The 15387-nt window shown below is 42.3% G+C and overlaps 1 protein-coding gene across 2 annotated transcripts in view; it reads left to right on the forward strand.

The window, feature by feature from the left end:
- Positions 1-3: 3 nt before the first annotated feature.
- The window catches only part of nup153 (nucleoporin 153), an 18233-nt gene continuing 2849 nt past the window's right edge, over positions 4-15387 (forward strand). Inside the window, exons 1-20 of one of the 2 annotated variants that reach the window (XM_044170774.1) lie at positions 4-179; positions 3672-3885; positions 3977-4252; positions 5378-5517; positions 6413-6541; positions 6801-6917; positions 7070-7114; positions 7292-7345; positions 8377-8517; positions 8624-8676; positions 9162-9297; positions 10169-10327; positions 10420-10518; positions 10620-10704; positions 10805-10906; positions 11007-11660; positions 11823-12002; positions 12366-13313; positions 14515-14922; positions 15091-15309. In XM_044170774.1, coding sequence (XP_044026709.1) covers positions 102-179; positions 3672-3885; positions 3977-4252; positions 5378-5517; positions 6413-6541; positions 6801-6917; positions 7070-7114; positions 7292-7345; positions 8377-8517; positions 8624-8676; positions 9162-9297; positions 10169-10327; positions 10420-10518; positions 10620-10704; positions 10805-10906; positions 11007-11660; positions 11823-12002; positions 12366-13313; positions 14515-14922; positions 15091-15309 — 4237 coding nt within the window. In that variant the 5' untranslated portion in view covers positions 4-101. Of the gene's footprint in view, positions 180-3668; positions 3886-3976; positions 4253-5377; positions 5518-6412; positions 6542-6800; positions 6918-7069; positions 7115-7291; positions 7346-8376; positions 8518-8623; positions 8677-9161; positions 9298-10168; positions 10328-10419; positions 10519-10619; positions 10705-10804; positions 10907-11006; positions 11661-11822; positions 12003-12365; positions 13314-14514; positions 14923-15090; positions 15310-15387 lie in introns of both variants that reach the window. The other variant, XM_044170773.1, reaches the window with a different exon arrangement.

The raw sequence follows: 15387 nt of genomic DNA on the forward strand, positions 1-15387 counted from the left end.
TACAGCTACTACACTTCCCATAGTTCCTTTGCGAGTGGTCGCTGTGCTGGATGACAGCTATCCGGCGCCGAAACACCGATTGACACTCAGACGAAAGAGCCATGGCGGCCACGGGTGGAGGGAAAATTAGAAGCAGGAGATATCATATCGCCTCTAAACCTTACGCCAAGAGTAAACAGGTAAATCGAGTGAAAGTTTTTATTTTAAAAGCCCGCGTCGAGGACGTTACGGTGACTGCGGTGCCACTATCTCTTAGCTCTTGTTATTGTTTTGTTGGAGACATTTCGTGGCCTGCTGTTAGCGCTCGTGGCCTCCACGCGCTGCTAGCATGTCGGGGAAATGCTAGTGAACTAGCAAGCTGGCTTATAGGTTAGCAAAATCAGACGGACTTACAGGTCAAATCACGGCACTGTGAGTCGTTTGGACTAGCTAACCAGTATTACAAGTGCACACAAGACATGTTGAGATTACCAACCTTAGCTCCGTTAGTAACTCTTAGCTGCTAGTAAGTTAGCGGAAAGCAAGGAAGTAGAATTCAAAGTATTAGCTGATATAGCTAATGCTTGCTAGCAGGCTAGCATTGGCGAGCAGCGCATTGTTGTCTTCTGTTCTTAAGTTTGAAGACATCACACTGTCGCTGGTAGAAGTGACATGGCTGTTTGGTTCTAAATTGCATCTGTGCACAGCCATGGGTAGCCGAATTTCATGCTTTTACATTTTAAGATTGTGTTGCTGGCCCGTCGGGAATCATTTCGGATGTTAGCCTAGCTAACGTTAGCTAAATCTCTGCCAGTTTGGATTGCGCAGGAAGCATTGACTGGTTGGGGACCCACATGGTTGCCTGAGTAAGTGGATACTCTTGCCGCCTGGACATCAACTAATGTTGGCTTTAAAACCACTCCATGATGTTAACAGTGGACAAGACGTGTCTTGATACATGACAGATCCGTTGACCTATTTTGTCAGCCATCGCGCAGAATATTCTAGCGAACTACAAATGAGTTTGTTTATATGAATCAGCCTACTAGTGTGGTCTCTGACTGGAGAGACAATTGAACTGGAAAGCTTACTTTAAAAATTATACCGGCGAGTTTCTTTGACAACAGCCTGAATATTGATAGTTATACAACCAGCTGATCAGTGTGACCAGCTAAAGGTTATCAATTAGATACACTCATTTTATTAGGGATACCTAATAAAAAATATTTTTCATGTATAGTCACTGTTTATGGCTGACATTAGTTTTTCACATTTATTATTCACTACAGCTTCCAAAATAACCATAAAGTTAAATGGCACCTCTCTAAAACTGTTTCAACAAAACTGAACATTATAATTCAGGGCAGGGCTTTTACACTGCATTAGTTTTAGCTAGGTGGACCTAATACTCTGTCAACTGGGTGAATATTGGGCTGAGTGTAGTTTGTTGTACTTCAGTATGTATACAAAGCACAGCTATGTCATTTCTTTTTCAAATGCTGCTGACTTGGCATGTGGTATCATTTATCATTAGATGTTAACTCTTTGGATACATACTTGAGTGTTGAAATGAAGAGTGACTGGAATAATACATTCATGTCAACAACAAACAAATACAATAACTGACAAACATGAACTTCTAATTTATTTTGAATAAATGCAAATATTAGTTGAACAGTGTTTCAGTCATGTCATATGGGAGTCATGATTCTATAAATGCTCATATATTTGACTAAATGGCAAATAAAACAGAAGTATTTGTAGTCTATACAAATGTGTCTGGACTAAAGTCAGCCAGAAACAATGATTATCTAAATCTTGTGTACAGCTGTCTTTAAATAATGGGTTTAGCTTTTTAATTGTTTGGTTTACACAGCACTGCTGGTTCGAAAGGAGCATGATAAGACATGTAATGTTTGCACTATTACTGTCTTGATTCATCGCACAACTTGTGGGTTTGCTTGCAGTAAAAATCGTAAAAATGTGAGTCTTTCTCGTCAACACTTAACCTCTTCACATGGCATAAGAGTAACAATGCAACTGACTCAATGATCTTAACAGGTGTGAGGGTACATGCACATCACATTTATTCAAGTGAATTTTTGGCTTGAAGCTAAGTACTGGCATATTCAATCCAAACCACTCTGTTTTAGTTCGACATGATAGCTTCCGGAGAGAGCAGTGGCAGTCGACCACAGGTCACTAAGTCACATGACCCTGTTCACAGCAGAAATGCGGCACCCTTAAATCCTTTATAAAAATGGCTTATGTAATGCTAAGTAAACTAGCACTGTGGTGGTTATTACATTTGCTCTTGACTGGTTAAATTTGTGTGTATTTGGACATAGGTTAAAGTGCAGAGTGGCCCACAGATGTATTTCGTAGATAAGCAGGAAGCATGAGGCACATATAGCTCTTATCAGGAGTTGCAAGCTACCACAGGTTAGTTAGACAGCATGATGCACCTTTTAGCTAGCCCCCTTTCTCAACCTTTCCCTCCTCCATCTACTTTCTTGTCACAAGAACATGGGACATAATAATCTGAAGACATGCAAGTACAGTCATAGTACCAATCTAAGAGCTAAAGAAATTATTTTATAAATAAAAACTGGCACGTTTACACAGGGAAAAGGTGCCAAATTTGGCTGGCTTGACAAACCTGTCAAAAATTTTACACAGCCTTGTTCACTGTTCTCCAATACACTCTTCCCTTTAATTGGCCATTGCATTCATAGTTTTTAGATTTTGTCTCTGTCTCCTCTCCTACTGCAACTCCAAAACTGCTCCATCCGGTGGGGACATTATTTATGAAACTGACCTTGAGTCATAAAGCATTTAATGCTGGTATATTCAACTACTGGAGCAAATTTTGCTCAAGGCACAAAGTTTGGCAGCATTTTGACAACTTCTCCTAGGTCTGCAAACCCATCAAAAGATGGTGGATGTTTTCCAGTTAGCCAGTTAAGACCTGGATAATGTCCTAAATGTAGATGACATTTTTTCACAAAGTCACTACAGCTTATAGATTTTACAGAAGAGAGCTTTCTAGATATTTAATTCCTATATTTAATTGTGTTATTCTATAAGTGTGGTATAGGAGACAACTCATCCTTATCAACTGGAATTAATCCACTAGACCTCAGCACAGTGCAGACCAGCGTCACTTGCTCGCTGCTTCACAGAAGCGTACACAGTGCCTGACCCAGTTTCTGTCATACAGAGCTTGTGTTTTACTTAGCGCTGGGGAGGACGAATGGCTTCATATTGCAAATGGGACTGTGCAGCTGATTCAAATAATAAAATGCAGCGTAGATTGTTGTTTTTTGTAAATCGCAAGAGTGCAACTGCTTCATATGATCTGAAAACAAATTATGCAGAAGTGCTTTGCACAAATGCATTATATTTTTGATCACCATAAGTAAAAACATCAGCATATTATGTTTTCCTCGGTGTTAGTAGTTGAAAAATAAATCAGCAAGATTCATCTTTTCCAACTGTTTTTATATGCAGTGTTGTTTGCATCAGATTTTATCCAGTGCTAAATGTCAAGGGAATTTTCTAATGAGGAGGCTGCAAATAATGGCCTGAGTTGATGGGTCTTTGTTTTGTCTATATGCAGTCGTCTCTGCCTCTCACGTATTTCATCCCTCTGTTCATGGCTTCCTCTCCCTCTCTCATGTTTTTATCAGCAGCAGTCAGGCCTCATCAGTCGAGTGACAGACACAGTAAAGAGCATCGTTCCCTCCTGGCTGCAGAAATACTTCAAGAATGGAGATGCTCCTGAGGGAGGAGGGGCTGTACCGGGGACAGACCAGAACTGCCAGCCGCCTCCTCCTAATGGCAGCGAAGAGGGACCCCCTCCCCTTGATGGACGCGATTCCCCAGAGCCAAGCACCAGTAACACAGGTGAAGGACTCAGTCACCCTCTTATGCCAATTCTTTTGCATTGTCAACTGCATCATCATGCTCACCTCGGGCTTCTTTCTCTCTTACACAGAGCCCTCAACCAGCCGGGCATCCTTGAACTTTCAGGAGTATGTGCTTTCTCGACCTCCTCTGAGTCGCTCCCACCTCCACTTTCCCCCGTTGGATGCCTCCTCCCCGACCCTGGGGGCTTCCAGCAGCCTCTTCTCCCAACCCTCCACCTCCTCAGCCCCTGGACCCTTTTCCACGGGTTTCTCCTTGGTCAAAGAAATCAAGGACAACCTCTCGCAGCACGACGATGATAACATCTCCACCACTAGTGGCTTCTCCTCCCGCGCCTCTGACAAAGGTAAAGACAGAGCATTTTCTTTGCTTATGGAGATGTGTGTTTGGGTCTCTTTTAAAGTGTGGGGTGTCTGTATAGATACAGATATAATGGCACCATTGTTGGAATATTCTAAATCCTAAAGAAATGGGCTGCATTGGGATGAAATCTGTAACTTTCTATTTGTCGCCCTCTGTGGTGGCAAGAGGCAATTGAACTGATGTTCAAACTACAGTGAAATTGGCAATGAGTAGAGCCCTGCGCCGGACTGTCTTAATCCCACTCCTGCTTGATTTCTGACCATTACAGCCCGTTCCCACAATGAGTGTGTTCCACTCCCGCCCACAGCCGCAAACATTCTGACCATTCCCGCCCGCAAAATAGTTCCATTGATTTTGTGTTCTCCTGTTACGTAGGGAAAAAATGTTATTTTACTGCGTAGTATTAATAAAGAGATGCATAGGCATACCTGTCAGTAATAACTCAGCGAAATTGCGTTCTCCTCCTCCGCATTTAAACATAACACGTTTTGTGGTAATCCTCAGTCCATATATCTGTTGTGATGGCACATCCATACTTTTCATTTATGGGCTTTTTCCTCATTGCCACTGACGCCTGCAGTGCCTGTGCCCTACCCTTCACATGTCTGGATACAGTGGTTGGGTGAGGCAGAACATCTCTTACATCAAATTTGTAAATGCAAAAATAGACATACGTAGACAATAAATGAAGATACACTTCACCACCTATTGTGTATTATTTACTGATCCAGGGGAGGCCAACTGTGTACCATTGAAAGTCTACAGGTTTTCCAAAGACTCAACCTACTGATTAGCAAACCTTCAAGCAGTGGGGAAATTACCTGCTGAGGTGATTGGTTGGAATGAGAATATGCAGAGTCTTTACATGGCACATGATTGGCCATCCCTGCAGCATAGGCAGCAAGTTCAACCACAAAACCAAAAGATATTGCTGATTTTAGATTTAAGGAATCAGTGTTGTGTTGCAGTGTAGGTAGAGGCTTGTGTAGGCGACTATATTTCTCTTATGCGTGGATTGGCTCAGGCCTGGAATGTAGAGACTGGGCCACTAAGTTAGATTTATGATAGACATGTTTTTAAAATCTCTTCTTTTTCATGTCTTTTATAGATGTCCCCACTTCCAAAACAGCGTCCCTCCCCCAACTTTGGTCCCCAGAGACAGACAGAACAAACTCTGGACCTCAGCCTGCCCAGTCCAGTCTGAAAAGGCCTGCTTTCAACCTGTCTGTGTTTGGAACTTCCTCCAATGTGAGTATCTGTGTGTCTGTCCATCAAGATACTGTCAGCATGTAACAGTAAAATAAATAAAATAATGCTTGCTGAACGAACAGATCTGTGCCACAAAACTCTGTATTTTGGTGTGTCAGGATTGTATCTAGGGCTGTGCCATGCGAGCAGTGACCCACTTAGATATAAAATGTCTCTCCGGAATTTGGTCAGTGCACCCATCTCTTCAAAGTAATGCGTACCACAGACTTTTACAATTTTGCACTGACCAGTGCTTTTTAGGTGTAGATAAATGTTAGTACCTCAACTTGAATGATGAATAATTGTTTTTTTATTATTCATTAATACACATTATCTGGAAAAGAATGTTACTGTCACTCCGCTCACAGCCAAGACAGTATAATTTGTTGCATTTAGCTTCACTTGCGTGATCAACATACATTTACTTTTTATGTGCATGGCAGCATGCCAGACACCATGAATCAGTCTAACGAACGTCTAAACGTCTGTTTTAGTGTGCATTGTGACTTTGAAAATTGTAAAAATAATGATAATGATAATAGTGATAATAAGTCTGAGCTTGTTGCGTCTGATGTTGTTACCATTGCTTAAACATCACAGGCAACACATTTCCATATTAAACCCCACTGAACGATAATATATATACGTCTTCTAGGTAAAAATATTTGACATGACTTTATTAGCAGAAGAAAACAGCTGGATTTTGGGGGGTAAAGAAGTTTAAATGTTAAAGAGAATATTATTGAATTATTATTGCCTACTTTGCCTTATTTCATGCATTATAGAAACTTGTAAAAAAGAATGAGTTTACGTTTGAGAATGTCATTGATTAGTAATACAGTGAAGTAATTTAACTTAACCCTAATGTAAGTTAATTTGACCCTTTCTCTTCCAGTCAACATTCAACAACACAATGCTAAACTCCAGCCAGCTTGGAGATTCACCCTTCTACCCTGGGAAGACTATGTACGGTGGGGCAGCTGCAGTCAAGAGCTCTCGCACTCGTCCTGGAACACCGTACCAGGTGAGCTAGTGAGAACCATATAGTCTAGAGACTCGTGCATCAAGATCCAAACAGTGTTAACATTTTTTACAAAGAAATTCATATGGTGAACTACCACACTAGGTTTAACACAGTAGTTATACTCACTCTACATGTGCATTTAGTGTTCTGGCTGATAAAGTTGAGCAGTTCCTTTCTGACGCTGACATCACAGGATGAATGTGACTCAAGTGTGAATATTAATTTAATTGGAGACTAAATTAGCTCATCTGATCTGTAGGCCCCAGTGAGGAGACAGATCAAGGCCAAGCCTGCTGGTGCTCAGCCCTGTGGGGTGACGAGCGCCACAGCCAGACGCATTCTGCAGTCCTTGGAGCGCATGTCGAGCCCGCTGGCTGTGAGTATACACACACACACACACACACAGTCCTCTCCTCCATTCAAACTTTATTTCAACGCAAAGTGTGACAGTGGTTAGACTTGGCAATAATGTTCCCGTTTGATCATTATATGTATCTGAAACAAACTCATTTTGATTTTCTTCTACAGGATGCCAGGAGAATCCCAGCAGCAGCCTCATCCCCACTGTCAGCAGTAAGTGCTTTTAATATATTTAAATATATTGTAAGCATTTGTTTGCAGTGATGTATGTGATCATACCCCAAAACATGAGAAAAAGCGTAGAAATATTAATCTGTAATAGGTATCTATAAAATGTTGAAATCCTTAAATATTGACATCAAAACCACCTGATGGGTTTTTTCTTTGCAGTCAATGGATGGCACAAATCTAGATGTTTCACATTTCCAGTCGAAAAAGAAACGGGTAAGTACAGACTTTGAGATTCTTGTGATTGTGATGTGTTTTGTTTAGCTATCCACATTAAGCCCTTTTTTTATGATTTTATAATAACTTTATGTCATATGTCCCTGAATGACTGAGCTTATGTATGCACATCAGCAAACAAACTTCATTTGTATGTTCTGTCTGGTGTGTTTGTAGCTTAGCACAAGGCTTAGTGATATAAACACAGATATCATTGTACAAACCCAGCAGCACTTGTTATGGTTTGTCCTCCTGTCACTTCCTGTCCTACTGCCTGTTGGCCTTCTTTACACCAGTTAACAGGATTCTCCTCGGTTGGGACACAGCTGTTCACTACTGTGTGTGTGGTTTTCTTTATATGTGCATGTGTGTGCTTGCAAGTGCTTGTGAGCAAAAGTGCCATTATGTATTTGGCTCATGAAAGTGTTTTTATGTGCAGTGTGTTAAGTGTAGTCCATTGTAAATTGTGCCAGCTCTGGACTGGACTTCAGTAATAACTATCAGGCATTCCCAGCTGCGACAGCTGCTTTGTAAACCCCAACAATGGTGTATTGATCCTTTCAGGTCCAAAATAAGAAAGCCCACTATCTAACTGTGCCTTTCATGACATTGGTGGTGTTTTATGTTTTTTTATTATTGTCAACAAATCGCCGAAAGAAGAATTACTTATCCTGCTATCAAGCACTGTCTGTGTATCCACAGCCTGATGAGATGTACAACGAGCAAGACCTGTGTAGTTTGTTCTAAAACAGTTCTGCACATCTCTAGAGATGTTACTGTTCACGTTCTGGGACACGGTTTCATGTTTGAGTTGATTGGAATAAACTACTCTGGACTCATTTATTGAAGCAATATGCCACCTAAATGCAATGGTATGACTCTTTTACATGTTTTTAATAGTATTTGTACACCAGTGGCATGGAGGCATAAGCTATATCATACACATTTAGACGAAGTATGAAGCACTGCCACCTTTGTTCGTTCAGATTCTTATCTTGTGTCTATATTTGACCACCCTTTCTTTAATTCAGATGGATTCTACCCTCCCACCGGTGCAGAAGCTGGTGGTTCCTGCTGCAGCGTCGGTGTCAGGAAACCGCTCCGTGTCCTTCAGGCCTACTTTGACTCCTGGAGGAGTGAGCCGAACTCTGGACAGGACCCCAAGAGACACGGTCAGAAACAAAGCGCTGTTACAACATTGTTCCTCTATATTAAACACTGCCAAATGGAGTCTAATACAAACGTGATACTAAATTTGTTGCTGTTTTATTCATTTAGCCCACAAGACAATCACCGCAACTACCTGAAGCAAGTCCAGGTCCATCTCAAAGGTAAAACAGGGTTGCTTTGATTGATCATTCCAACATTCATTACAAATGATACCACCTTTGAAATATATAAAGCTATAGAAAAGTCAAAACTCTTCAGCGCCTTCCTTGTTGTTCCATTACTTAATTTTCTTTCGTATTTATGCAAATAGTTTCCGGGAGAAACAAGGGATGTTAAATTAAATATTGTCCTTCCCTAGATGTCACCATTGTTCTGTCAGCCTCATCACTTATTGATTTGCTGACCCCTCTGTAGTGAGGTTCGAGGAATATTTGGCTTGTTTTTTTTTTTTTTTGTTTTTTTTTTTTTTTTTTTTTAAATAATACTAAGCAATTTATTCCCAAGTAACAAAGCAAGGCAATGTAACCTAATCACAACATTCCTTTTTATTGTTAAAAAAATTATTTGTTTGGATGCATGACTTTCTGTGTGTTGTTTAGTTTTTTTCACTTATAATACCTCTTCCTGTCTACCCCTCTACTACTAGCACAATGGGTTTCAGTGGCCCAGCCTATCCTCTGTCCAGCACGCCTGCGGCCAGCAGCGTGAGCTCTGGAGGGGGCAAGATGAAGAGAGAGAGGACCACTGCACGGCCTTCCTCTAAACACCCTGAAGAGGAAGAGGTAAGGGCTTAGCATCAAACTAACTAACTCCAGATTCTAGTTTTCCAGTACTTATCACTTTGGTACACAAACAGCTTTTGTATGAAAGTGGGAAGAAACAGGTGTTCATACTTTTATACCAGGCCGGTATCAGACTTATTTTCAGGCCTGGTCAAGAGAGGTTATAAATTTAGATCAGATAATGTGCCTTGATGTATTCAGATCAATACCAAACATGGGTTTATCTCATTTCACTATCATTCTGAAAGATGCAGGATATTCAGAAATGGCAGAGGCATTTAAAGGTGGGGTGTGCGATTCTGGAGAAATCCAATACCATGACAAATACCATGATATAGAGCGAATAGCGACACAGCAAGGAATGTAACTAACGTTAACTAGGTTGTGGGTTAGCAAATTGTTCCTACAGTTACTGCTGTAAAGCTAACATGCAGAGATGGTTTTCCAGAGCTAGCAAACCAGCTTCAGACAGCGATACTCACAACTCTCCTGCTGCTATAGCTAACATCACAACAACAGCATATCTTGGCAAACTAGAAAGTAAGCTGAATGTCCGTGGGTAAGTCATTTAACGTTACTTGACACCCAAATCATGGCTGGAATCGGGTTGTGTGGTTCGGTCCGAGCCACTTTGTTTCGTTTACATTTACAGAGCCAGGGCTGTGTACAAACACCGGATTTGTTTTCAGTGCACACACAGAACGGACAGCTAGTGGACCTTGAGGAGATATTTGCTGAATTTGACAAAAAGATGTGTATTGGATTAGATCGCATACACCACCTTTTAATGGTTTGCATTTTTCACTGTAAAATGCATTGTTCCTTGAAATTGAGCACGCAATGACACCTTATGATTGTTTTCTGACTTAAGGTGGCTGAGGTACCGGACCTTCCAACCATTTCACTTCCCATCAGCACCTCCGCCTTGCCCACCTTCAGCTTCACCTCCCCTCTTCCACCTCTCACCACCATCAGCACCACCCCCAATGTCACGCCTGAGACTCCCACTAAGGAAAAAGCCCCAAATATGGTCGGTCTTTAAAATTGTCTCATTCCACTACAATGCTGCTACAAGTCTGAATAATTATTTATGCATTTTGCTAATTTTCATGTTTTTTCCAGGAGCCACCAAAAGCCTCGACACCTCCCTGTGTACCCTTTACATTTTCCTCCCCTATTGTCAAAGCAACTGCTGCTAGTCCCCCTTCCTTTTCTCCCTCAGTAAGTAAACAGTTTGTCTCTTATTGATTACTAATTGGGTAGATAGACAAGTATTTACAACAGTAACATTTCTGATAATTATTTGCTTTTCCTGTTTGCAGGCTGGATTCACTTTTAGTGCACCTGTAGCAAAATTAGGTCCCTCCATGTCAAACGGGAAGCTGGTCGCTCCCATAGCAGCAACAGGTAAGAGTGCTTTCTAATAATTGGCATGATGCTGATTCTTTGCCTTTACTGGGAAAACCGGAACTCAAGTTTGATCTTTGTGTTTTCATGTTTTCTACAGCGAAGCCAGCAACAAGCAAAAGCACAGAAGATTTTGAAGGACCTTTCAAACCAGCCAAGGCACTGAAGCAGGGCAGTGTGCTGGATCTTCTCAAAGCTCCTGGTTAGAATAAAAAACTCATTACACATCTGCAGTGTTTGTTTTGCATGGTTATAGTTTACAAGGTTGTTCACTTTTTGAATCCTTTCCTTTTTATACCTAGGCTTTGCCTCTCCCGTTGCTCAGACTTCCCCAAGCCCAGACAACGCTCTGCAGCAGACCTCCATACAATCCACTGCCCCCTCCTCCACCACCACAACCACCTCCTCCTTCTCTTCTTCAACAGGGTTTGGCGATTTGTTGAAAGCCCCACCAGGCTGGAGCTGTGATGTCTGCTTGGTGCAGAACAAGCTATCAGACACCAAGTGTGTTTGCTGTATGGCCCCCCAGCCCAATTCCTCCTCATCCAAATCTATGGACAGTAAACCTTCAACTGCCACATCGGTTGGGCTAGAGAGCAGCAGCACGAACACCACCTACACCACTACAACCACTACAGGTTTCGGCCCAATGTTCTCCAAACCTGCAGGAACTTGGGACTGTGATACGTGTCTTGTTCTTAACAAACCTGATGCAGTAAAGTGTGTGGCCTGCGAAACGGCCAAACCGGGGACAGGGCTCAAACCCTTACTGACTCTTCCTTCTGCCTTCTCAGCTGTTAAGACTGTATCCACCCCCACAGCCCCTGTTTCTACAGGGTTCATCGGATTTGGAGACAAGTTCAAAAAACCTGAGGGTGCATGGGAATGTGATACATGTTTGGTAGAAAACAAGGCAGAGGACACTAAGTGTGTAGCCTGCATGAGCGCTAAACCAGGTAATGAGAGCACAACCATGGTAATTATGATATTCTTCAAAGTGCTGAATCTTGGGTTTTGTTTTTCATGAAAGTAGAATTCCATAAACTGTGTTGTTGACTATAAGGTATTTTAAAAGGCAATTGTTGGTTTAGTGAAGCATCTTCCTTTCCTCGCAACAGGAGCATCAGCAGGAGCGTCTTCTTTAGCCAGCAGTGCTCCAGTGTTTGGGTTGGGAGACGCATTCAAGAAGCCAGAGGGTGCCTGGGATTGTGATGTCTGTCTTGTACAGAATAAGGCTGCTGATGTACAGTGTGTTGCCTGTCAGGCAGCCAAACCTGGAGCTAACGTGGAGCCCAGAGGTAACAAAAGCGACCTACTTTCAGGTTTTTGCTACAGCATGTTAAAGTAAAATGACTTCAAAAGCCAAATGTTACTCGCATTTGCATATTAATCAAAAGGGACTTCTTAGCAATAATGGAACAAGTGTGTGGGGGCTAAAATGTATTTATAGGTTTTCTGATTTCTATGCATTAGGACAATATAATGTTGATGCCACCTAGATGACATGTTGCTGAATCTGCTTGTTTGCATCATATTAAACTGTCAAGATAACCATATAAAATCTAGTAAAAATATTTGAAAACTTTTGAAATATGACCTCCACTAATCAACACGTTTCATCTTATTTTATTTTTTGTTATCCTCCTCCTTTTTCTCTTCAGCTTTTGGTTCGTCTTTTGGTTCATCAGCTGGTGGGACTTCAGGCTCTTCTACATTCGGCTCTTCTACCTCTACTTCTGGAGGTTTTAAGTTTGGCACATCAGACAGTACCTCGGGATCTGGATCTGGGGGTTTTAAGTTTGGAGGCTCATTGTCAGAGTCCTCCTCTTCATCGTCAGGTGGATTCAAATTTGGAGTCTCATTTGGAAGCTCCTCATCAGAAACCACTTCTAAAGACACTACTGCCTCTTCAGGGTTAAAATTCGGCAGCTCATCTGAGGGCTTTAAATTTGGAGCTGCCCCTAGTGATGACAAAAAGTCAGACCAACCTGCCACAGGTTCTGGGTTTAAGTTCGGAACCAGTGGGATAGTGTTCGGAACTGGATCATCTAACACAGAAAGTAACTCTTCTAAGGGTGGCTTCACCTTTGGACTGTCAAAACCCGAAGAGAAAACATCAGAAACCACCACCTCATCCTCTGTTAGTTTCACTCCTCCTGTTTCCTCTCACGAGAAGAGTGACAGTGTGGCATCATCAAATGACACCACATCAATAAACACCAACTCAACCACCACCACAGCTACCACCACTGGGTCTGTAATTTCAAGAATGGAAGATATGACCGCCAGACCACAAGGGGGCTGTACATTTCGATCCTTACAGGCAGACAAAGAGCCAGCTGCTCCCACATTTACCTTTGGGAAGCCAGACGAAAAGAAGGAAGCCGCTGTCTCCTCAGCTCCGTCTGCGTTCCTCTTCTGTGCGTCTAGTAAAGATGCAGATGCTGTGCCAGCACCGGCCACTTCAGACGGCTTTTCCTTCAGCAAGCCCAGTGCTCCAACAGAACAACCTCCACCTGTGTACACTTTCGTCAAGCCAGCAGACAAGAGTGAAACATCTACTGCAGACGCCCAGAAGCCCTCTTTTAGTTTTGGAAAAGGTGCTACAGGTGAGAGAAATTTGGACACTAATACTGTTGTAATTATTTTGTGAATGCTACACTGTCTGTTGATATGTAATGCCTTGATGATTCATTCTTCTGAGTTTTCATTTGCTGATTTCTTTGAAGGAAAATCCAGTTTTGTAGTTTGAGTAGTTTCTCTAGTTTATAACCGTTTGCTCACCATTTCCAGTCACCAAATTAATTGCTGAGCTGTGGGTGACATAATGACATCACACATGTTTCCTACTATAAACCCCTAAACCATCATTTGGGGTAGCGGTAGCCTAAGTGTTAGAAGCAGGCTTGTGACAGGTTGCTGGTTCGATCCGAGGAGGCTTATTTCTTTCTGCTGAGGTGCCCTTGAACAAGGCCTTCAACCCCCAACTGTTCTAATGGAGCTTCTCAATGGCTATGAGATCAGAGTGTGGTCGTAGTTTGCAAGTTTCAGTTTTTGACAAGGCCTTCTTAAAAAAGAGAGTATTGCTCTCAGTTAACCTTTCCATAATAAATAGGGTGGAATAAAATAAGGAAAATTAAGGTAAACACACCTGAATTGTCCAGTATAATTGTCTATTGCATTGAAACAGTGTGTGGGCACACTCCTGCATTAAATATAGTAGGTTAAAGTTGAACCAGATGTGCAAAATCTACGGACGGCCAAAACTGTAAAAAAAAAAAAAAAAAAAAATGGGGGGGAATGAGACGCAGGTTGGAATTAAACATTCCAATTTCTTTAATTGTGAAATATGTGAGTACTCCTCGATTTAGTTTTGCACTTTTATAAATTTGGGACTTGGAAAAGTTGTAAAAATCGAAACAGCAGAGGCTGAGATATCCTGACTATCAGTCCCTAGTATGGGTTGACCTCCAAAATCACTAGATCCCACAATTTCTGTACTGCAACTCAATAGCATTTTTCATTAGACCCTACCTGCCTTGTAAATGCCCATGTCTTTCAAAATCCACGGCTCTAGTTTGTAATGTGCTCTGTTAAAGATTTGTAGTCCCCAAGCTTATGCCAAATAACGGATATTTTCTCAGGCTGTAGAAAGCTTCCCCTTGCCAAAGAAGACACTATACAACAGTTTTCACTGAGTAGTATTCTCTGTAACCAGTAAACCTGTTTTCATGTGTAAGATTGGTGGACTGCCCCTTTAACCACTGCGGTATACTACACATCATATTCAACTATTTGTTTCCCCAACAGATTCTTCTGCTGCTCCAAAACCTGCATTTTCCTTTATGGCTAGTAATCCCACCAACACCACCAACTCCACCACCTCGTCCTCCTCCACCCCGATCCCCAGTCTGTTCGGTGCCAGCAGCAGCAGCTCCACTCAGGCTCCAGCTCCTTCTGCAGCGCCTAGCACTTTCATGTTCGGTCAGCCTGCTGCAACCTCCAGTGAAGCTCCTCCAGCTAAAGCCTTCATCTTCGGTCAGAATCAGGACAGCCAGCCGCCTGCCCCGTCAGCTGCTCCTCTGAACTCTACTCCAGCCCCAGCCCAAGCTCAGCCCTTTATCTTTGGTGCTCCTGCTGCTGCTGCTGCTCCTCCTGCTGCTGCTCCTCCATCCTTTGGTTTTGGAGCAGCGGCACCCTCTGCTGCCTCATCTTCAGGTCTGTATTTGCTCATGGTGGTTTTGTCAGATAATAAGCTTGAACATGATGTCTGTTTTGTGCAGTGACAACAATGAAATATTTACATTTGATATTATTAAATATTTCTATTATATTTATAATATGTACATGTATTGATATCTCAGATCCTTTCTTTTTCTCTAACAGCTCCATCTGCAGCTCCTTCCCCGTTTGCATTCAGCTCAGCCCCCTCTGGTGGATTCGGGGCCAATCAGACTCCATCATTCGGCTCATCCTTCGGATCCCCTTTCACATCCACGCCTTCCCAGACCCCAGCCTTCGGAGCCAAACCCAACGCCGCCCCTGTCTTTGGACAGCAGGCCAACTCCACACCTGTATTTGGTGCCGCTACTAATTCTGCACCAGGTTAGTGACTGTAATGGCATAATCAATTTTCTTTGCAGGTTCTCTGTGGCACGATCTGCTAATGATCCTCACAAAATG

This window comes from Siniperca chuatsi, linkage group LG17 (genome assembly GCF_020085105.1).
Source record: "Siniperca chuatsi isolate FFG_IHB_CAS linkage group LG17, ASM2008510v1, whole genome shotgun sequence".
Classification (NCBI taxonomy): domain Eukaryota; kingdom Metazoa; phylum Chordata; class Actinopteri; order Centrarchiformes; family Sinipercidae; genus Siniperca; species Siniperca chuatsi.